Consider the following 21,394-nt stretch of genomic DNA (forward strand, 5'->3'; position numbering starts at 1 on the left):
CGCTTCTAACTGTTGTTACGCTGTAAAGGCCATTTAACATTCCTGTTTTTCTCGCCAAAAAAAAAAAACATTCCTGTTTGTATTATTGCCATTTAACATGAATCCTGCAATGGCATCATGAACTGATGTAAAGCATTTTAACTGATCGTTTAGCAGGGCTCTGATTCTTTTGCAAATAGCTCTGACTCTGACTCGGAAGAAGTGAGCATGTGCATCTAAAGTCCAGCAGGAGAGGGGGTTGTGAACATGTGTTTCTGAAAATTACAACAGAAGTTAGAACAATACCAAGTTTTTCGATTGCATCGAAAACTTAATCAGAGTAAAACCTCCTCTACTATGTCCACAATGCAACCAAAGATGTCAGCGAGGCCTATGGACTTAAACATGCAACACCAAGTGATTTCTGAGCACTGCAATCACACAAGACCATCGGATAACCACGCCCTCAAGGCCTCAATGACAATGTAGTAACATCTAAAGCCCGCAATTATTTGTGATAAGTGTGGCTAGAATTATCAAACAGCGTAATCAACCCTAAATAAGTGGTTTTAGCCCCAGAGAACAAGAGAACGCAGTTGTCGGGTACCATAAAAAGGGGTCCCCTAAGCAAGAGCCGAAAAAATCGCTTAGACCCTGTAAAAATCAAAGCTAAGGGACAACTACCGGCAAACCCCCACTTTATCCGAGGCTCGGCTGGACCGTCTAGCCCACCTCGAACAAACATCCGGGCTCACTCGAAGCAGGCTCGGCCCAAAATGGAACTACGAGGCCTCGGACGAGGTACCGATTCTCCGCCCCGCTCGAGGCCCCGCCCGTAAGGCCTCGGACGAGGTACCGATTCTCCGCCTCGCTCGAGGCCCCGCTCGTAAGGCCTCGACGAGGTACCGATTCTCCGCCTTCGTCCGAGGCCCCGCCCGTAAGGCCTCGGACGAGGTACCGATTCTCCGTCTCGCTCGAGGCCCCGAACCGTAGAGGCCTCGGACGAGGTACCGATTCTCCGCCTCGCTCGAGGCCGGCTCGGCAACGACCCCGTCGCCTCCGCCTCGACCGACTTCTCTGACAGGACGTCACGTCCAACTAACATGTTCAACCACTCCCGCAACATCAGCCCTAACGACGGCTCGACACAGCAGAGTGGCCGACGAGACGTGCGTCACATCGACACCATGCCACCCAAGACGGGACGGGGCAGGGTTACCGGTCGCCGTGCTCGGCACTGTGCCACGACTGACGCCCGTGCTGCACTGTGATACCTAACCCCTGCTCCGAGGACAGCACGGCGTGGAGAGTCAGGTCTGGGTCCCTGTAGCCTCGGAATCAGTGTACAGGACCAACTGCTCCCTCCGAGCCTCGGCTATCCGCTTCGGGGTCTCGGTAGCCTCGGGATTTGCGCCCGCCGAGCCCCCCCCACAATGGTTCAGCCTCTGCACCGACTGGGTCTCGGCTTTCTACGTCGTCAACATACAGCGACAGATACGTCGTTCACAGTATGCGCCATACCCTGCGCCAAGCCATCACAGGAGCTCCCACGTCGCACAGGATCGGGCGTGACCGGCGCGTCGCTCCAGTGCACCGACGACAGGGCCGCTCCATCGACCATACCTCCACAGTGACGAGCTACAGGGCTCGGCATACCGCCTCCGCTCACAAAACGCCACATAGCGACCACATGTATCGCCCCTGTCCCCCCCCCCTTCAACTATAAAAGGGAGTGACCGGGGCCGTTTCTAGGGAACGGATAGACGAGAGGACACGGGCTCACGGACGCACGCACAGACAGACGAACACGCACGCTCCCTCGCTGCCTGAGATCAACATCTCAAGCAACACACGCACTCCATGCAGAGACCTGGGACTAGATCCCTCTCTCGCCCAGCTTGTAAACCCCTACTACAAGCACCTCGGTGCGAGGAATACAAGATCGATCTCTCAGACTGGACGTAGGGCACCTATTGCCTGAACCAGTATAAACCTTGTGTCTCTTTGCATCACCATCCAGGATTAGGGGCATGCAGTACATTTTCACTAGTCGGTTGAGGGTTCGCCGGTCCAAAACACCGACAGTTGGCACGCCAGGTAAGGGCTTGCTGCGTGTCAGCTTCATCATCCCGATAAGTTCTGGATGGCAGACCCCGTACGACCACTGCGTCTCGGCACGGTGATCTGGTTCAGGAGCCTAGAATTCATGTCTCTAGGATGTGAGTACGATATGGTACTCCTCACACCCAGAGCCCTACCGACCGACGATGGCATCACGCACCAGCAGCCTAGGCGCAGACAGCGCCCGAGCCGCTGCTCTCGTCACGCTCGCCAGGCACGACGCGAGCGGGACCACCCCGACACCGCGCGGGCTCAGGGCGACGCACCGTGCTCCGCCGGTACCCCATGTCCGGCTGTTGGCACAGAGTCCCTGGTTGGGGACCTGTCCAGCTTAAGCCTAGGCAAGGGAAAGACGCCGGTGGCACGCAGCGACGCCCCGTCATCAAGCTCTGCCCCACCACCTCCTGAGGGTTCGACTCAGGCGGAGCGAAACCTGACGATGGCACCATCCCCGTACCCCTTTGGGTTGAGCAATGCTGCCGCCGTCCATGCTTCCGCCTATGCTTCCGCCCATACGGAGCCCTCAGGACGCCACCATCGTTTTGCCCTCGACCTCATCGCCACAACCTCGACCCACACCCACACTAGCTCCTCGGAGGAGGATGAGACGTGGGCCAGAGCGGACTTCTCCGGGCTTCACAACCCTAAAACCATGCGCCGCTTCCTGGCCGCGAGCGACTACTGCTTCGGCTACTCTGACTCCGACGATGAAGGCATTTATGATCCCACTCGTGAGTGCTTCCATGTCGGGCTCGGGATGCCAAGCACGGGTGATGAGGATGAAGGGGCAGGTTCTCGCTCCCCGCCCCCCGAGGGGGCAGGCGGCGCCGCACCTCCACGCGTCGAGCCCCGGCAGCGCAGAACGGGAACCCCGCCCCCGAGGAACTTCGACGCCTGGACCTGGAGCAGCTCCGAGAGCTTCAGGCCAAGGTCGAACAAAATCGACTCCTACGGCAGCTCTGAGACACTCTCGAGCAACAGCAGCGGGGTCGCGGTGATGGCGGAGCAGCCCGATGGAGGGCTCGCAACGTCAACCACCGCATCAACAACGAGATAGGGGGCGAGCAACCCCCTATCTTCAATCGCGCTAGCCAGAACGTCACGGCAGCGGCGATGCTACTCCGGACTATGCCCAAGCCCTCTACCACGGAGGGGCGACTGGTCCACAACGAGCTCCAAGACCTCCTCGAGACCACCGCAATACAGCAGGCCGAAAGCTCCACCTCTAGACGGCGCGGGGCACCTCGGAACTACCCGCGGCATCGCCTCGGCAGGGTAGAGAGGCCTCAGTTCATCCCGAGCCTGCTTGGGCACCAACGGCCAACAAGGCCCCCTCGGTGCACGATCGCCTTGGCGACCGACGCGAGGCACAAGGCGACCATGATGTGGTCAGCAGGTGACGGCGCCACGACGACGAGGGGCCCGCCCGAGGCTACCACCCGCACCGAGGCGGTCGCTACGACAGTGGGGAGGATCGCAGTCCTTCTCCTGGGCCACCTGGCCCTCGAGTCTTCAGCAAGGCCATCCGCGGCGCCCACTTCCTGGCCCGGTTTCAGCAACCGGTGAACCTCTCGAAGTACAGCGGTGAGACCAACCCCGAGCTATGGCTGGCCGATTACCGCCTGGCTTGTTAGCTAGGCGGCGTGGATGATGACCTACTCATCATCCGCAACCTCCCCTTGTTCCTGTCAGACTCGGCGTGAGCCTGGCTCGAACACCTCCCTCCCTCGCAGATCCACAACTGGCGCGACTTGGTAAAGGTCTTCGTTGGGAATTTCCAGGGCACATACGTGCGCCCTGGGAACTCCTGGGACCTCAAGAGTTGTCGCTAGAAGCCAGACGAGTCTCTCCGAGACTTCATCCGATGCTTCTCCAAGCAATGCACCGAGTTGCCCAGCGTCAGCGACTCAGAAATTGTCCAGGCATTCCTCTCCGGCACCTCCTGCCGAGACCTGGTCCGAGAGTTAGGCCGGAACGTGCCAACCTCGGTGACCGCGCTCCTCGACATCGCCACCAACTTCACCTCGGGCGAAGAGGCTGTCAGGGCCATCTTCCCCGACAACAACGCCAAGGGGAAGCGGAGGGATGAGGCCCCCGGGGCCTCGCCCCCTACCTCCCTAAGAAAAAGAAAAAGGGTCGCCAGGGGAAGCAGGAGGTCCTCGAGGCCGGTCTCGTCGCAGCCACAGATCGCAAGAATCCCCAAGGCCCTGTCAGAGGCCCTGGGCTCTTCGATGACCTGCTAAAGAAGCCCTGCCCTTACCACCAGGGCCCGATGAAGCACACCCTCGAAGAGTGCACCATGCTCCGATGTTACTACGCCAAGCTCGGGCTCCCCAACGACGATGCCAAGAAGAGGGACACCGGCGATAGGGACAACGACAAGGACGACGGGTTCCCCGAGGTGTACAACGCCTTCATGATCTTTGGCGGGCCTTCAGCGTGCCTCACGGTGCACCAGCGAAAGTGGGAGCGTCGGGAGGTCTTCTCAGTGAAGGTGGCCACTCCCTGGTACCTCGACTGGTTGCGGGAGGCGATCACCTTTGATCAGGATGACCACCCCGATTATGTCCCAAACCCAGGGCAGTACCCACTCATCGTCGACCCAATCATCGGCAACACCCGGCTCACCAAGGTGTTGATGGACGGAGGCAGTGGCCTCAACATCCTCTATGCCAACACCCTGGAACTCCTAGGGCTCGACCGATCACTCCTCCGAGGCAATGCCACGCCCTTTCACAGCATCGTGCCAGGGAAGCGCACGCGACCCCTCGGACGCATCGACTTGCCCATCTGCTTCGGCACTCCCGCAAGGAGGTCCTCACCTTCGAGGTGGTTGGGTTCAAGGGAACCTATCACGCCATCTTAGGGCGCCCGTGCTACGCCAAGTTCATGGTGATCCCCAACTACACCTACCTCAAGCTCAAGATGTCGGGCCCCAACGGCGTTATCACTGTCGAGTCCACGTACGAGCATGCATACGACTGCGACGTCTAATGCATCGAGTACGTCGAGGCTCTCGTAGAGGCCGAGACCATCATCGTCAACCTTGATCGACTTGGTAGTGAGGCGCCTGACTCCAAGCATCGTGCCGGGACTTTTGAGCCCATAGAGGCCGTCAAGCTCGTCCCGGTCGACCCCACCTGCTCCAACGACCGGGCGCTGAGGATCAGCGCCACCCTCAACATCAAATAGGAAGTCATGCTCATCGACTTCCTTCATGCGAATGCCGATGTATTCGCGTGGAGTCCCTCGGACATGCCAGGCATACCGAGGGAGGTCGCCGAGCACGCCCTGGACATCCGGGCCGGCACTAGACCGGTGAAGCAGCGCCTGCGCCGGTTCAACGAGGAAAAGCGCAGGGCCATCGGCGAGGAGGTGCAGAAGCTTTTGGCGGCCGGATTCATCAAGGAAGTGTCCCATCTAGAGTGGTTAGCTAATCCTGTATTAGTTAAGAAGAAAAATGGGAAGTGAAGAATGTGTGTAGACTACACCGGTTTGAATAAATCATGTCCAAAAGTCCCTTTCCCATTGCCTCGAATCGACCAAATCGTTGACTCCACTACGGGATGCGAAACCCTATCTTTCCTTGATGCGTATTCCGGTTACCATCAAATCAAGATGAAAGAATCCGACCAGCTCGCGGCTTCTTTCATCACACCGTTCGGCATGTACTGCTATATGACTATGCTGTTCGGCCTCAGGAACACAGGGGCCACATACCAGCGGTGCATGACCTAGGTCTTTGGCGAGCACATCGGGCGAACCGTCGAGGCCTACGTGGACGACATCGTAGTCAAGTCCAGAAAGGCCAATGATCTCGTTGATGACCTAAAGATAGCCTTCAAATGCCTCAGAGAGAAGGGCATCAAGCTCAACCCCGAGAAGTGTGTCTTCGGGGTCCCCCGAGGCATGCTCTTGGGATTCATAGTCTCGGAGCGCGGCATCGAGGCCAACCCAAAGAAGGTCTCGGCCGTGACCAACATGGGACCAATCCAGGACCTTAAGGGAGTGCAGAGGGTTATGGGATGCCTTGTGGCCCTGAGCTGCTTCATCTCACGCCTTGGCGAAAAAGGCTTGCCTCTGTACCGCCTCTTGAGAAAATCCGAACGCTTTTCTTGGACCCCCGAGGCCGAAGAAGCCCTCGCCAAGCTCAAGGCACTGCTCACCAATCCTCCTGTCCTGGTGCCGCCGACCAAGGGCGAGGCCCTCTTGCTCTACGTCGCTGCAACAACCCAAGTGGTCAGCGCGGTCGTAGTGGTCGAGAGGCAGGAAGAGGGGCATGCCCTACCCGTCCAATGACCTATTTACTTCATCAGCGAGGTGCTCTCCGAGACTAAGACACGCTACTCCCACATCCAAAAACTAATCTACGCCGTAGTCTTGGCTAGACGCAAGCTGCGTCACTACTTCGAGTCCCACCCGGTGACCGTGGTATCGTCTTTCCCTCTTGGAGAGATAATTCAGAACCGAGAGGCCTCGGGTAGGATAGCCAAGTGGGCCGTCGAACTCATGGGGGAAGCCTTGTCTTTTACACCTTGGAAAGCAATTAAATCTCAGGCCTTGACCAATTTTGTGGCTGAATGGACCGACACCCAACAACCACCTGCTCAAATCCAGGCGAAATGCTGGACCATGTACTTTGATAGGTCCCTGATGAAGACCGGGGCAGGCGTGGGTCTGCTCTTCATCTCAGCCCTCAGAGTGCACATGCGCTACATGATCCGGCTTCACTTCACCGCCTCCAACAACGCAGCCGAGTACGAAGCCCTCGTTAACGTCCTACAGATCGCCATCGAACTTGGAGTACGACGTCTTGACATGCGGGGCGTTTCACAGCTCGTCGTCGATCAAGTGATGAAGGAATCAAACTGCCATGACCCCAAAATAGAGGCATACTGCAAGTTGGTACGTCGCCTAGAGGACAAGTTCGATGGTCTCAAACTCAGTCACATTGCGCAAAAATTCAACGAGGCTGCGGACGAACTGGCAAAGATGGCGTCGGCACAGGCCCCGGCCCCCCGAACATCTTTGCTAGAGACCTCCACAAGCCTTCCATCGACTACGCCTCGACAGCGGAAGAGGGCCCACCGGTCGAGCCCACCGCAGGGCCCGAGGCCCCCTCTGTCACGGAGACCCCTTCGGCCGAGCCCGAGGTCATGGAAATCGACGCAGAGCCTCCCGAGGCCAACCAGGGCACGGACTGGCGAGTCCCGTTCCTTGATTGCCTCGTTCGAGGAGAGCTTCCTACAGACAGGACCAAAGCCCGACGATTTGCGTGATGAGCCAAAACTACGTCCTCAGCAACGGTGAGTTGTATAGGCGAAGCCCATCTGGCGTCCTCCAACGATGCATCACCACTGAGGCAGGCCAAGCCCTACTTTGGGACTTGCACGCGGGAGCCTGCGGGCACCATGCAGCGCCCCGGGCGCTCGTTGGAAACACCTTCCGCCAAGGATTCTACTGGCCGACAATGGTTGTCGACATCACCAAGTTGGTACGCTCCTACGAGAGATGCCAGTACTATGCGCGGTAGACGCACCTCCCGGCCCAAGCCCTCCAAACCATCCCCATTACAGGGCCATTCGCCGTGTGGGGGCTCGACATGGTTGGGCCTCTGCAGAAGGCCCCCGGGGGCTATACCCATTTGCTGGTAGCAATCGATAAGTTCTCCAAGAGGATCGAGGCTCGTCCAATCAATCGAATCAAATCTGAGCAAGCAGTGCTGTTCTTCACTGATATCATCCACAGGTTTAGGGCTCCAAACACCATCATCACTGACAATGGGACACAATTCACCGACCACAAGTTCCTGACGTTCTGCGACGACCACCACATCCGTGTGGCCTGGTCGGCCGTAGGACACCCTAGGACAAATGGCCAAGTAGAACGTGCCAACGGCATGATTCTACAAGGCCTCAAGCCAAAAATATACAACCGGTTGAAGAAATTTGGTAAGAAATGGCTTGCCAAACTCCTGTCGGTCATCTGGAGCCTGAGGAACACTTCGAGCTGAGCCACGGGGTTCACACCGTTCTTCCTAGTCTATGGAGCTGAGGCCGTCCTCCAAACTGACTTGGAGTACGGTTCCCTGAGGCTACAGGCCTAGAACGAGCAAAGCAACCGCATTAACCGCGAGGACGCCCTCGACCAACTAGAGGAAGCCCGAGACGTCGCGCAGCTACACTCGGCCAAGTACCAGCAAGCCCTACGACGCTATCAAGCCCGGTGCATTGAAGGCCGAGACTTGAAAGTGGGCGACCTGGTGCTGAGACTGAGGTAGAGCAACAAGGGCCGCCACAAGCTGACTCCACTATGGGAAGGGCCGTACATCGTCGCCCAAGTGCTAAAGCCCGGGACCTACAAGCTAGCCAACGAGAAGGGTGAAATCCTCATCAACGCTTGGAACATAGAACAACTATGTCGCTTCTACCCTTAAATTTCCAAGCATTGTATACATTGTTTCTCGAAATACAATAAAGAAGTGTTCTTTAGTTATTCTAATTTTTTGAGAAACCCCCCGAACCTATCGATGGGGGATTAGCGTTACGATAACGCTACAAGGGAGACTCGGCTCTGCCTCTGTAGAGGTGCCCACCGCGGGGCTCGAACAAGACTCAGCTCTGCCTCTGCAGAACCGAGCCTCCCTCGGGGGCTAGAAGGGGAGACCCCCCCTAAGTCCCAGGCAACATTTTTTGTCATTTTTCAAAAAAATTTCTACGCCAAACTCTCTAGCGTGCTCTGACAAATCGATTGTAAGAAACCTAAGGACCGAAAGTCTGTCTTAGGGCCAAAAGGCTGGCCGAGCCGCGAGACGGCCTACGCCTCCGAGCTACGGCAACTCCCTCACCACCTTTTGCCCGAGGGGCAGCTTAGGCTCCGAGGAAGTTCCCTGCAACTGATATGTTCAGAGACAAGACAGAGGGCAGAGGCTCGGAAATACAATAAAAAATGATTAAAAAGCGTAGACGCATAAGTACTTTAAAAAAGGCCTCGACGGCCACAAGCGTTACGGTACAATAATAATGCTAATCCATTTACATGGCCCCCTTTGGCCCAGGTCAGAACTCAGGGTCGCCAGCGTCGGCGGTCGACGTAGGAGGAACCACCTTCTCTTCGAACAGCTTGGCCAGCGCCATGCTAAGGGCCTCAGCCGCCTCCCTCAGCTTCATGACCTCCTTCTCAGCCTCATCATCATCCTCAGCCAAGATGTAACCGTCGCTGACGGCCTCAAGGTCGACGCCGGCATAGTGCAAGGAGACAACGGCCAGGGCACGTTTGACGCCCGTGTGCAGCGCCTCCCGGAGCCGCTCACGGACTCGGCCGCTCAACGCGATCAAACAGCTCCCGAGGGAGCTGCTTGGCTCGACCCCCCAACCTCTAGGGCCTCGCAGGCGGTACGGGCGACGCTCTACAGCACGTTGTGCTCCTGGATCTTGGCCTCGAGCACCGCCTGCACTTCAACGGAGGCCTTAGCTGCCCGGGAGACCTCCTTCTCCAACCCTACGCCAAGACAAACGGGATGGGGTTAAGCACAAAAGGAAATAAGCCGAACAAGGGCGAAGACCTACAGGACTCACCCTCGACTTTCTCTTTCTAGCTTTGGACCTCGACCCGAGAGGCCTCGGCCACCTTGAAGGCCTCCGCCAAGGCACCTTTCATCAGCAGGTGCGCGTCCTGCTCCGCCCCCAGCTGCCCGACAACGGCCTTGGCAGAGACCTCCGCTTGTTTGGCCCAGGACCTGAAGGTGTCCCGCTCGCCGGCCACCCGGGTCAACTCCTCCTCCAGCTCCTTGATCCGCGCCGCCAAAGGGGTGGCCTGCTCCCAAGCCATGGCCGCCTCAGCCTTCATGTTAGCACAGCGAAGGCGGAGGTCCTCTACCTCCGTGCTCCACGTCGACAAAAGTTCGTTGGCATTGGCGAGTAGGTCCTTCTGCTGCCAGAGCTGGTCTTAGACACCCCTCTCCCACCGAAGGAACAACGACTTCCCAAGGGACCGGGCCTCGAGCTCCTGGATAGGCAGAACAGACGTCAAGCACTGCGAGAAAACTCGGGAAAAGACGACACAGTACAACAAAAGGAGGCGCGTACTTGGGCAACACCGGGCAGGTCGTCGGCCACAACGGACAACGCTGTCTGTAGCAACCGCTCTGCCAGCCGGCGGTATTGCTCGAAGGAGTCCCAATGCCCCCCCTCGGTCGCATCCTCAAGGGCGAACAGAGGCTCCCCCTTAGGGTCGTCCCGGCTCTGCCACAAGACATGTGGGCTATCCCACCTGCGGGGCTCGGATTGTACCCGGACGAGGGCCGAGCTCCCCTCGCCAGAGGTCGGAGCTGGCTGCTCCGCGGTGCTGGCCGCCTCGGCGTTCGCCACCTCCTTCCCCTAGGAAGTATCGTCGGAGGAGATCAAATGGACCTCCGCCTCCCGGGCACCCCCCTGCGACGGCGATGGGTCTTGGACCAGGGGCGGTACTAAAGCTTGCCCCGCCTCCGTCTTCGCTTCTTGGGCCGTCGGCTCTGCCGCGACCATGCCGGCCTCTGCCACCTCGGCCACGGTGGTCTCGGGGGCTCCGGCCTCCGCCACCTCGGCCACGGTGGTCGTGGACACACCGGCCTCCGTCGCCTCAGCCTTGGAGGTTTTAGAGGCCTCGGCCTCGCCCTCGGTGGCCTCAGCGACTGAGGGCGCCTCGGCTTCGTCTGATTCGCGGGCCTCGACCTCGCGGGACGAAGGCGCCTCCTCCCCCGCTCGCTTCATGGCCGCCTCAGTAACCTCTCCTTGGGCGGTCAGCTCCTTCGGGTCGGCCCTCGCCGACGCCACGCCACGCTGTATGGTGGCTTGCGCCTCCGCCACCCATTGGGCGGTGGAGCCCGTGCTCACCTTGAGCGCCTTACGCGGCGCCAGGGCAGGCACTTCCGCCTGACACTTCCGGCTGAAGGCAAAACTTTCACTTGGTCAGCATACAACCAGAAAACGAGCGGGAGACGCTACGAACTCTGCTGACAAAACACTTACCTCGAACGGGGACACAACTGCTTCCGCACTACGTCCCTCGTCCTCTACAATGGTGGTGGCGGTGGCAGTGGCACAGCCCCCGTGTCCGCTGGTGCCGGCCGGCCCTCGCTAGAATCCGGCGCCCCCTCAACCCTCTGCGGAGGTGGTTGCATCGCCCCCGCCGTCACCTGCTCCACCTCCGCCGTCGAGCTCATCGGGCTGACGGCGCGCTTCCCTAACGCCCATGCCTCGGGCGCGTCGGCCTCGGCCCCAGGGCGGGCGATCGCTGGCCCTAAGGCGTCCTCTCCTCCACCTCCTGGGAACGCCGGGCCGCTCACCAACGCCCCGGGCGCCGTCCCCCTGACGTCAGGGAGATGGTCCAGGGTACCCCGCCCCACCTCGCTCTCGTCGTCATCGCTCGAGGAATCCGACAATGACAGTGATAGAGACAGCTCTACTAGGAGACCATCGTGCCTCTGCTGCTAGCGACGTTTCTCTAGCTCTTCGCGCTCAAGGTTCTTCCTCTTGCGCCTTGCCTCCTCGGAGTCCTTTCGCTTCTTCTGCACCACGGCATGCGCCCTGTTCACCGCCCGCCGCTCTGCGTCCTCGGGAATGGGTGGCGGGGAGGCTCGCACATCCCTCATCCCTTGCAGGAACAGCGAATGCCAATAAGGGAACAGGAAAATGCAAGGAGCAAGGAGGCCTCAGGGGCCGCAGCGGCGTGTGACTTACTAGAGAGAGGTACCCCCGCGACGGGCGCATCGCGAACGGGGTCAGACCACCGCTCCTTAGCCGCCCCTCCACCGTCTCTCTCACCTAACATAGAATCTCCTTATTAGAGAGGGCGACGACGGACATCTGGACGCCCTCGATCGGCTCATCCGGTGTCATGTCGAACAGACATTGCCACCGAGCCATCAGCGGCAGCACCCTCCGGCGATGGAAGGTCGCCACAACCACAGCTGCCAAAAGGCCACGGCTGTGCAGCCTCTCCAGCCTCTCTAGGAGCGGCCACAGCTTGGGCTGATCAACCACCGAAACGCCATACCTCCACTTCTCCGGCTGGCTCTCCATAACCCGCCCGGTATAGGGGGGAAGTCCGCCGTCATCGTTACGAAGGTAGAACCAGCTGTTGTACTAGCGATGGTTGGACGACGCAAGCTAGGCTGGGATGTAGAGGAGCTGCCGGTCTTAGCGCACTTGGAGGGTGCAGCCACCGGCCCTCATCGCCTTCCGCGTGCCCGTCGGTTTGGTGGTGAGCCCCACCCGAAAGAGGTGGAGCCACAACTCCTAGTGGGGGGCGATGCCCAGGTACCCCTCATAGACGGTGACGAAGATGGCCGCCTGCGCGATGGAGTTGGGGTTGAAATTGTGGAGCTCCACGCCGTAGTAATGCGGGAGCTCCCGCATGAACCGGTCCATCGGTAGGCCGAGACCGCGCTCGTGGAAGGCCACGAAGCTCACGACATAGCCATCGCGAGGCCTCGGCTCCGGCTCGCCCCCCGGGGCAATCCACTCCGACCTAGTGGGGTCGGTAACCGGGCGGAGGAGGCCGTCTTCGACGAGCGACTACAGCGTCTCCGCGAACACGTCGGACGGACCCCAAGGATTCGCCTGGAGGACAAAAGCGCCGCCGACCATGGGTGTGGTGGAGAATGCGGCTACGGTGATATCGCGTCACATCCAACCGCTGCAACGGCAGGCGCCGTTCCGTCTCCCTGAGGAATCGCCTCAAAAGGCGCAACCGCCGTCGCCAGCCGATGGGAGGGGAATATCCCCCATCCGATTCCTTTCAGACGAAGGAACTAGGCACTGAGCCCACTATGGTCTAGGGGTTCGAAGGCTGGGCCCCTGAGGGTCTCGACAGCCACCCCAGGACAATAGAGTCAGGGATGACTATGAGCGAGCCCGTACATGGCCGAGGCCCAAGCAAGCGATCGCTTAGGATGCCATAAGTCGTATCCGAGACCGGTAGGGATGTCTCTGAATGGGATCCCACCGTAGGGAGGCACCGAGCCCCCGGGGCCAATCGAACGACCCTGTGACCCACTAGAGAAGCTCTCTGGTGCTTTTGGAGTGCGTCTCTGGACCACCAGCCGACCCCTATCGAATGGGGCACGGGCCTCCACTTGGACTTACCCGATAACAGCTCACTGGAGGTGTCACTGCTCGCGCCCACCGAGGGTAGCCTGGCATACTCCACCCCTCCTTCCGAACGAAAAGGATGTGCGAGGGTCACACAAAAAAGACAGGGAAACTTCTGATCGCCCTCTCGCTCCGTGTAAAGGCTCGGGGGCTCTTCCTGCAACCAAGCCGAGACCCAGCGACCTAAACTCACACTCGAGGGCTCAGCAAAAAAACCCTCCTTCTGAATAAAAAGGATGCGTAAGGGCCGTGCAAAAAAGACAGGGAAACTCCTGATCACCCTCTCGCTCCATGCAGAGGCTCGGGGGCTCTTCCTGCAACCAAGCCGAGACCCAGCGATCCAAGCTCGCACTCGAGGGCTCGGCAAACAAACCCTCCTTCCGAACAAAAAGGATGCGCGAGGGTCGCACAAAAAAGACAGGGAAATACCTGATCGCCCTCTCGCTCCGTGCAGAGGCTCGAGGGCTCTTCCTGCAACCAAGCCGAGACCCAGCAACCCAAACTCGCACTCGAGGGCTCGACAAACAACTCCTCCTTCCGAACGAAAAGGATGTCGAAGTCCAGCAACCCGAACTCGCACTCGGGGGCTCGACAAATGCGATAAAAGGCACCGAGCCTGTTACGGTCCAGGGGTTCAAAGGCTGGGCCCCCGAGGGTCTCGACAGCAGCCCTAGGACAAATAAAGTCAGGGATGACTATGGGCAAGCCTGTACATGGCCAAGGCCCAAGCAAGTGATTGCTTGGGATGCCCTCAGTCGTGTCCAAGACCGGCAGGGAGGTCTCTGAATGGGATCCCAACATAGGGAGGCACCGAGCCCCCGGGGCCAATCGAACGGCCCTGGGAACCACTAGAGAAGCCCTTTGGTATTTTTGGAGTACGTCTCTGGACCACCAGCCGACCCCTATCGAATGGGGCATGGGCCTCCACTTGGACTTACCCGATAATAGCTCACCGGAGGTGTCACTGCTCACGCCCACCGAGGGTAGCCTGGCATACTCCACCCCTCCTTTCGAACGAAAAGGATGCGCGAGGGCCGCACAAGAAAGATAGGAAAACTCCTGATCGCCCTCTTGCTCCGCGCAGAGGCTCGGGGGCTCTTCCTACAACCAAGCCAAGACCCAGCGACCCGAACTCGCACTCAGAGGCTCGGCAAATGCGATAAAACCCTTCGCTAACCTTGAGAAAAGCCCCTGGAGGAATAAAACCACTCCTCCAGGGCCTCGGGGGCTACACCCGTGAAAGCTCTAGTTTGGTTTTGGTGAATTGATGAAACCCTAAGTGCTAACCTAGTTCATTAAGTGATCATGAGATAGGTAGCACACTTCAAGTAGAGAAACAAATGAAGATCATAACATGACAATGGTGATAGCATGGAGATGATCAAGGGCTTAAACTTGAAGAGAAGAAAGAGAAAAACAAAAAGCTCAAGGCAAAGGTATAACTTGTAGGAGCTATTTTGTTTTGGTGATCAAGACACTTAGAGAGTGTGATCACATTTAGGTTTGATAGCCATACTATTAAGAGGGGTGAAATTCGTATCGGAATGCGGTTATCAAAGTACCACTAGATGCTCTAACTCATTGCATATGCATTTAAGATCTAGTGGAGTGCTAACACTCTTGATAATATTTGTGAAAATATGCTAACACATGTGCACAAGGTGTGTGCAGGGTTGAGATGGATTCGGCGCTTTCGGGAAAATGAAATGCCTATTTTCTATTGCGCCGGATGCAAATTCTTGATGGTTGGCACATTGGAGCAAGGGTGGAGAAGATAGAAGTGAGAACAGAGCTGATGCCAGCGTCGGTCCAGTGACCGGACACTGAATCTAGAAGCACCGGACGCTGACTGCCTACGTCCGGTCGCGTTGACTGTCGGTACAGTGGCTAGGGTTTACCACCGGACGCTGGCTGTGTCCGGTCGAGGTGGACCGGACGCGTCCGATCGAGGAAAACCAGGTTTCGACCCTTACTGTACTCGACCGGACGCTGAGGTTCCAGCGTCCGGTCAGTTTTAACCGGACGCGTCCAGTCGAGGTCGGTACCTTACTAGAAACGACCGGACGCTGGGGGTTTAGCGTCCGGTCAGTTGAAGCTGCTGCGTCCGGTCAGCGTCATAGCCGTTGAAATCTGACGAACAGTGTTGGAAGGCGATGACACGTGGCGTCCATCTGTGGACCGAACGCTGAGCCCAGGGTCCGATCAAGTGGACCGGAGCGTCCGGTCAGAGCGTAGAGTATCCAGTGAAGGGGTACAGCGGCTCTATTTCGTGGGGGCTTCTATTTAAGCCCCATGGCAGGCTGCGGCTCATATCTTTGGCCATTTTCATTGACATAGCAACCTTGTGAGCTAAGCCAAAGCCCTCCCACTCATCTACATCATTGATTCATCATCATAGTAAGATTGTGAGTGATCCAAGTGCATTGCTTGAGTGATTACATCTAGAGGCACTTGGTGTTCGTGTTTCGCTGCGGATTTCGCTTGTTACTCTTGGTGGTTGCCACCACCTAGACGGCTTGGAGCAGCGAGGATCGTCGAGCGGAGGTGGTGATTGTCTCCGGCTCCGATCGTGGTGATTGTGAGGGGTTCTTGACCTTTCCCCGATGGAGCGCCAAAAGGTACTCTAGTGGATTGCTCGTGGCTTGTGTGATCCTCATCTTGTGTTGGTTGTGCGGCACCCTATTGAGGGTTTGGCGTATGAAGCCAATTAGCACGTGAACCTCCAAGTGAGTGAATCGCCACAACGAGGACTAGCTTGCCAGCAAGCAAGTGAACCTCGATAAAAAATCATTGTGTTCATCATTGATTCCGAGGTGATTAGTCATCATTGTTATTCATCTTCGTGATTGATTGGTTCATTCATCTACACGGCGGTATAACCCTCTTGATCACTTTCTTTACTTTACCGCAAACTAGTTGACAAGCTCTTTAGTGTAGCTAGTTGTGAGAGCTTGCATGCTTGGCTCTTTAGTTAGCCTTTGAGAGCACACTAACATAGGGTAGTATCATTGCTCTTGTGTGAATTGACACTATCTAAACTAGAATTGTGGTAGGTGGCTTGCATTTTAAGTAGGCTAGTGCAACACTCGCTTCGCCTCATAATTGTCTAACCACTTTGTTAAGTGTTGTTGTAGAAATTTTATTAGGCTATTCACCCCCCTCTAGCCATTAGGACCTTTCAACCCGGCGGGTGCGCTCGCACGCACCCACCGAGACCTCGAGTATGAAATACGATCCCGCCAGGAGCTGCCGCGAGCCAAGTCTCGACAAACCCTCAGGAAGAGCGCACACACTCTCCCCGAGGTTCGAGGGCTACTGTCGGGTACCATAAAAAGGGGTCCTCAAAGCAAGAGCCGAAAAAATCGCATAGACCCTGTAAAAATCAAAGCCAAGGGACAACTACCAGCAAAGCCCCACCTTATCCGAGGCTCGGCTGGACCGTCTGGCCCACCTCGAACAAACATATGGGCTCACTCGAAGCGGGCTCGGCCCAAAATGGAACTACCAGGCCTCGGACGAGGTACCGATTCTCCGCCCCGCTCAAGGCCCCGCCCATAAGGCCTCGGACGAGGTATCGATTCTCCGCCTCGCTCGAGGCCCCGTTCGTAAGGCCTCGAACGAGGTACCGATTCTCCGCCTCGCCCGAGGCCCTGCCCGTAAGGCCTCGGACGAGGTACCGATTCTCCGTCTCGCTCGAGGCCCCGAACCGCAAGGCCTCGGACGAGGTACCGATTCTCCTCCTTGCTCGAGGCCGGCTCGGCAACGACCCCGTCGCCTCCGCCTTGATCGACTTCTCTGACAGGACGTCACATCCAACTAACATATTCAACCACTCCCGCGACATCAGCCGAACGACGACTCAACATAGCAGAGTGGCCGACAAGACGTGCGTCACATCGACACCATGCCGCCCAAGACGGGACGAGGCAGGGGTTACCGGTCGCTGTGCTCAGCACTATGCCACGACTTATGCCCGTGCTGCACTGTGCTACCTAACCCCTGCTCCGAGGACAGCGCGGCGTGGAGAGTCAGGTCCGGGTCCCTGTAGCCTCGAAATCAGTGTACAGGACCAACTACTCCCTCCGAGCCTCGGCTATCCGCTTCGGGGTCTCGACAGCCTCGGGATTCACGCCCACCGAGCCCCCCACAATGGTTCCGCCTCTGCACCGACTAGGCCTCGGCTCTCTACGTCGTCAACATACAGCGACTGGCACGTCGTTCACAGTATGCGCCATACCCTACGCCAAGCCATCACAGGAGCTCCCACGTCGCACAGGATCGGACGTGACCGGCGCGTCGCTCCAGTGCACCGAGGACAGGGCCGCTCCATCGACCATACCTCCACAGTGACGAGCTACAGGGCTCGGCATACCGCCTCCGCTCACAAAACGCCACGTAGCGACCACATGTATCGCCCCTGTCCCCCCTTCAACTATAAAAGGGAGTGACCGGGGCCATTTCTAAGGGACGGACAGACGAGAGGACACGGGCTCACGGACGCACGCACAGACAGACGAACACGTACGCTCCCTCGCTGCCTGAGATTAACATCTCAAGCAACACACGCACTCCACACAGAGACCTGGGACTAGCTCCCTCTCTCGCCCAACTTGTAAACCTCTACTACAGGCACCTCGGTGCGAGAAATACAAGATCGATCTCTCAGACTGGACGTATGGCACCTATTGCCTGAAACAGTATAAACCTTGTGTCTCTTTGCATCACCATCCAGGATTAGAGGCACGCAGTACATTTTCACTAGTCGGTTGAGGGCTCGCCGATCCAAAACACCGACAGCAGTGCAGTAGAGTGTTCCATCTGAAACAATACAAAGACACGATGCGCTCAAGTTCTTGGCCGTGATGTGATCACAGCATCGAAATAACACGTTCCAAAACTCAAATCATAGCTGGATAAAACACTAGCTGAAAAAACAGATTGTATGCTCCGAACTATTATAACAACCAAACAATAACCAATAAGCATAGCTCGGTCTAACATGCTCTCCTATTCAGTGCTCGGGGCTCTCATTGATTATGCTATATAGAGTCGTGAAAATTATTTGACACCATATAGTCCCCAGTGCAGGAACAGAATCAAGCCTGCATCATTTGACAAATCTTTGGTCGAGTTGAACATATAGTTGGGTGTTCAGATATATCCTGCAATAACATCATGGAATTGATGATTTACACATGTTATGTTCAACTATTGTACCTAGAATGTTACTTGCACAGCTACAAGCAAAGAGGAAAATTCAGACTCATGATATACGCACAACCAATAGTGGATAATAGTTTCATATCTTTTTAAGGATGTCATGATAATAATTGTAGTAAAACAAGTTAACCAAGAGAAACTGTTTCCAATTATTAATTGCTTTGAGGTTCTTGAAAAGACAATTAATGTGTATACATTGAGGTGGCAAAAGAAAGTTGGCTTAACATGCAGACCGTGGGCTAGCAACACGCCATAAATGAGCCAAAGGATGATATTCATGTCCTACAGAGGACTGGACAGATCACATGGGGACGAATTATTGTATACAATCTAAGCCCTATTAGGGGAGCAAATATTATCATCAGTCCTCGGCCTCTCTGCATTTTCAGTTTATGGAAATATTGGATGGTTTTAACCATTTGGTCTACATAGCAGATATACTCCTATGCTCAATTTCGTGTGTGGTACCCATGTAAGGACAACGCATAAATTAAATAAGAGAAGAAGTTAAAAAGATGATTATTACTGGGTAATGGTACGTATGATTTATAATCTAACTATCTTCAAAGTAAATAATGCCAGGGTCCCTTCTAGTTTCCGACACAGAAAGTTCAGTATCCAGATCCTTCAACAGCAGAAATAAAATGCAAGCTGCACTCAGTTCTCAACAGAAAACCCTATATGAAATCGGCGTCTCACTAGAGAAAGCTAACAAGTGGGAAAAAACCTCTTATTCAGCATTTTCACAATACTGATGAACTGTTCAACTAACTAAAAATATTAACATCTTATAACGATAAAAGTCATAACATGGCTAAAAATACCAGACAACATGCAGTGATAATTAGAAATTCGAATTTTGTGGAACACAGAAATGGCACTCTGAATTAGCCCTGAGACGAAATTTAATGTTGCAAGGCTGTCGGCTTTTATCCTTTAAACAGGACCGACTGTTTTCAAACGAACAAATCTTTAGCAATGCATATATCACCACTGATGAGGGCTCATACCAGAAAGCATTCATTATCAGCAACAGATCAATTAAAGTAGCAAAACAACAGTGTTGCTAGTGGATTAGCCCAGCAGCCAGAAAATTAAGTTATTCACCTCATGAACGAATTAAACCTTAAATCCAATAAGACAGCTACAGGTACAGGAACACAAAAAGCATTGCACCTTGTGACTGCCCAATCACGCTGAAGATGGCTCATCCGTCCCTTTATTCACCCCAGTTCCGCCGCCACCGAGGTTTGGCGAATCACTGCCAACAGCATCAGACACAAGAGAGACAGGGCGGTGCTCAATGACCTCGTCGATGAGCCCCCAATCATGTGCCTCCTCCGGGTCCATGAACATGTCCCTCTCCATACACTGCTCGATGCGGTCGATGGCCTGGCCCGTGTGCTTGGCGTAGATCTTGTTGAGCCGGTCGCGCACCTTGAGGATCTCCTTGGCGTGGATGGCGATGTCCGAGGCCTGCCCCGACGCGCCACCGGAGGGCTGGTGTATCATGACCCGCGCGTTCGGCAGCGCCCGCCTCTCCCCGCTCGCCCCCGCGGCGAGGAGCAGCGACGCCATGGAGGCGGCCTGGCCGATGCAGAGCGTGGTGACGGGGGAGCGAATGTACTGCATGGTGTCGTAGATGGCGAGGCCCGCCGTGACGACGCCCCCCGGGGAGTTGATGTAGAGGTGGACGGGCTTGGCGGGGTTCTCAGACTCAAGGAAGAGCAGCTGGGCGACGACGAGGGACGCCGTGTCGTCGGTGATGGGGCCGTGGATGCAGACGATGCGCTCCTTGAGCAGGCGCGAGAAGATGTCGTAGGCGCGCTCCCCGCGTGAGGTGTGCTCGATCACCATGGGCACCAGGCCGTACTCGCGGCGCGGGGTGTATCCCGACGCCGCCAGCGGCGGGGCGTGCGGTGAGGAGGAGTAGAAGGCCCGCGGGGCGACGGCGGCGAGGCGGCGCAGCATGGCGGCGGCGGCGGCGCTAGGGTTTAGGGGATTAGATTTGGGCGCTGGCGCGGCAGCGATGGGACGAGGTTGGGACGGGGAGGTAGGAGGTAGTGTCAGACGAGTGGGGACAGGGGGGCGCATGGTGGGGCAGGGAGGTGGGTTCCAAAGGAATCCATTGGTGGCGCCGTGGCTGTGGGGGAGGCTTGTAGTGGGTGACACAGCGGCGGAAGAAGCGCAACAGATGCGGATTGCGGTATCGGTTTTCCGTATGGGCTGGGCTTAGGTTCTTCCTCGAGAGGCCTCACTGCCTTAGGCCTGGATCAGAAGATTGGGCCCTCAGGGGAAGGAGTGAGGATGAGAAGATTGGGCCCCGGAGAAAGGAGTAAGGAACTCCCTTGAATTTCGTGTATGTGTTTAAGGCCAGTCTATGCGGAGAGTTTCGTTGCGCTGTTTTCAAGAGTGTCATGTCATATAGAATGAAATAAAACACTCTCAATGCAAAGTTTTAATCTAGAGTTTCGTAGACATTTAATTCTAAGACAGAGTTGGTAATCGTGTCGAGAGAGTTTCGTCCCATGAAACTCATTTCTTCTCTCTTATTAAAATATTGCCATGTCATCAAAAATACATATATGACAGTCTGTTAACTCTCAATGAAACTAGCCTAAGAGCATCTCTACCTGTTCCTTAATAATCTATTCCCAGTATGTTTATATTGGGTAGCCCAATATTATTTGTTTAATATTAGCGGAGTTGCTACAACAGTATCCCAATATCAGTCTGTTCGCTTGTTGGTTTCAGCCAGGGCTTATCAGCCAGCCAACAGTATCTTTCTCTCACAACAAATCAGCACCAGCCGGGCTTATCAGCCCAGAAACCAACCAGCGAACAGGCCGTATATCTTCTCCCATATCCATATGGAAGGTGGGTCCTACGAGAGTATAAAAGAAAAGATGAGTGAAAAGTGGTAGTTGGGTGGTTCCTATGAT

The 21,394-nt window shown here is 56.3% G+C and overlaps 2 protein-coding genes across 4 annotated transcripts; both read right to left on the reverse strand.

Moving 5' to 3' along the window:
* Positions 1–122: 122 nt before the first annotated feature.
* Positions 123–20,583, reverse strand: LOC136491033 (uncharacterized). 3 transcript variants are annotated; one of them, XM_066487242.1, is made up of 2 exons: positions 19,629–20,583; positions 123–254 (listed from the first exon to the last, which is right to left on the reverse strand). In XM_066487242.1, the coding sequence occupies exon 1, from the start codon at positions 20,544–20,546 to the stop codon at positions 19,644–19,646; it is 903 nt and encodes a 300-aa protein (XP_066343339.1). In that variant the 5' UTR covers positions 20,547–20,583; the 3' UTR covers positions 123–254; positions 19,629–19,643. The 3 variants fall into 3 exon arrangements, with proteins under 3 accessions (XP_066343339.1, XP_066343338.1, XP_066343337.1); XM_066487241.1 differs by lacking the exon at positions 123–254 and adding an exon at positions 17,880–18,050; XM_066487240.1 differs by lacking the exon at positions 123–254 and adding an exon at positions 18,074–18,394.
* LOC136492087 (uncharacterized) lies at positions 10,479–12,161 on the reverse strand. The gene is made up of 4 exons (XM_066488228.1): positions 11,909–12,161; positions 11,619–11,733; positions 11,157–11,504; positions 10,479–11,025 (listed from the first exon to the last, which is right to left on the reverse strand). Exons 1-4 carry the CDS (start codon positions 12,159–12,161, stop codon positions 10,479–10,481), a joined length of 1,263 nt encoding a protein of 420 aa, XP_066344325.1.
* Positions 20,584–21,394: the final 811 nt, after the last annotated feature.

This window comes from Miscanthus floridulus, chromosome 11, assembly GCF_019320115.1.
Source record: "Miscanthus floridulus cultivar M001 chromosome 11, ASM1932011v1, whole genome shotgun sequence".
NCBI lineage: Eukaryota > Viridiplantae > Streptophyta > Magnoliopsida > Poales > Poaceae > Miscanthus > Miscanthus floridulus.

Excerpts from the sequence above, each read along its gene's own strand:
- LOC136492087 (XM_066488228.1), bottom strand. The coding sequence starts at position 12,161 with ATGGAGAGCCAGCCGGAGAAGTGGAGGTATGGCGTTTCGGTGGTTGAT. Across the intron at positions 11,505-11,618 it reads AAGGACTCCGAGGAGGCAAG|CGATGACGACGAGAGCGAGG; the intron begins GCGCAAGAGGAA and ends GGATTCCTCGAG. Across the intron at positions 11,026-11,156 it reads CTGCCACCGCCACCACCATT|CCGGAAGTGTCAGGCGGAAG; the intron begins GTAGAGGACGAG and ends TTTTGCCTTCAG.
- LOC136491033 (XM_066487242.1), bottom strand. The coding sequence starts at position 20,546 with ATGCGCCCCCCTGTCCCCACTCGTCTGACACTACCTCCTACCTCCCCG.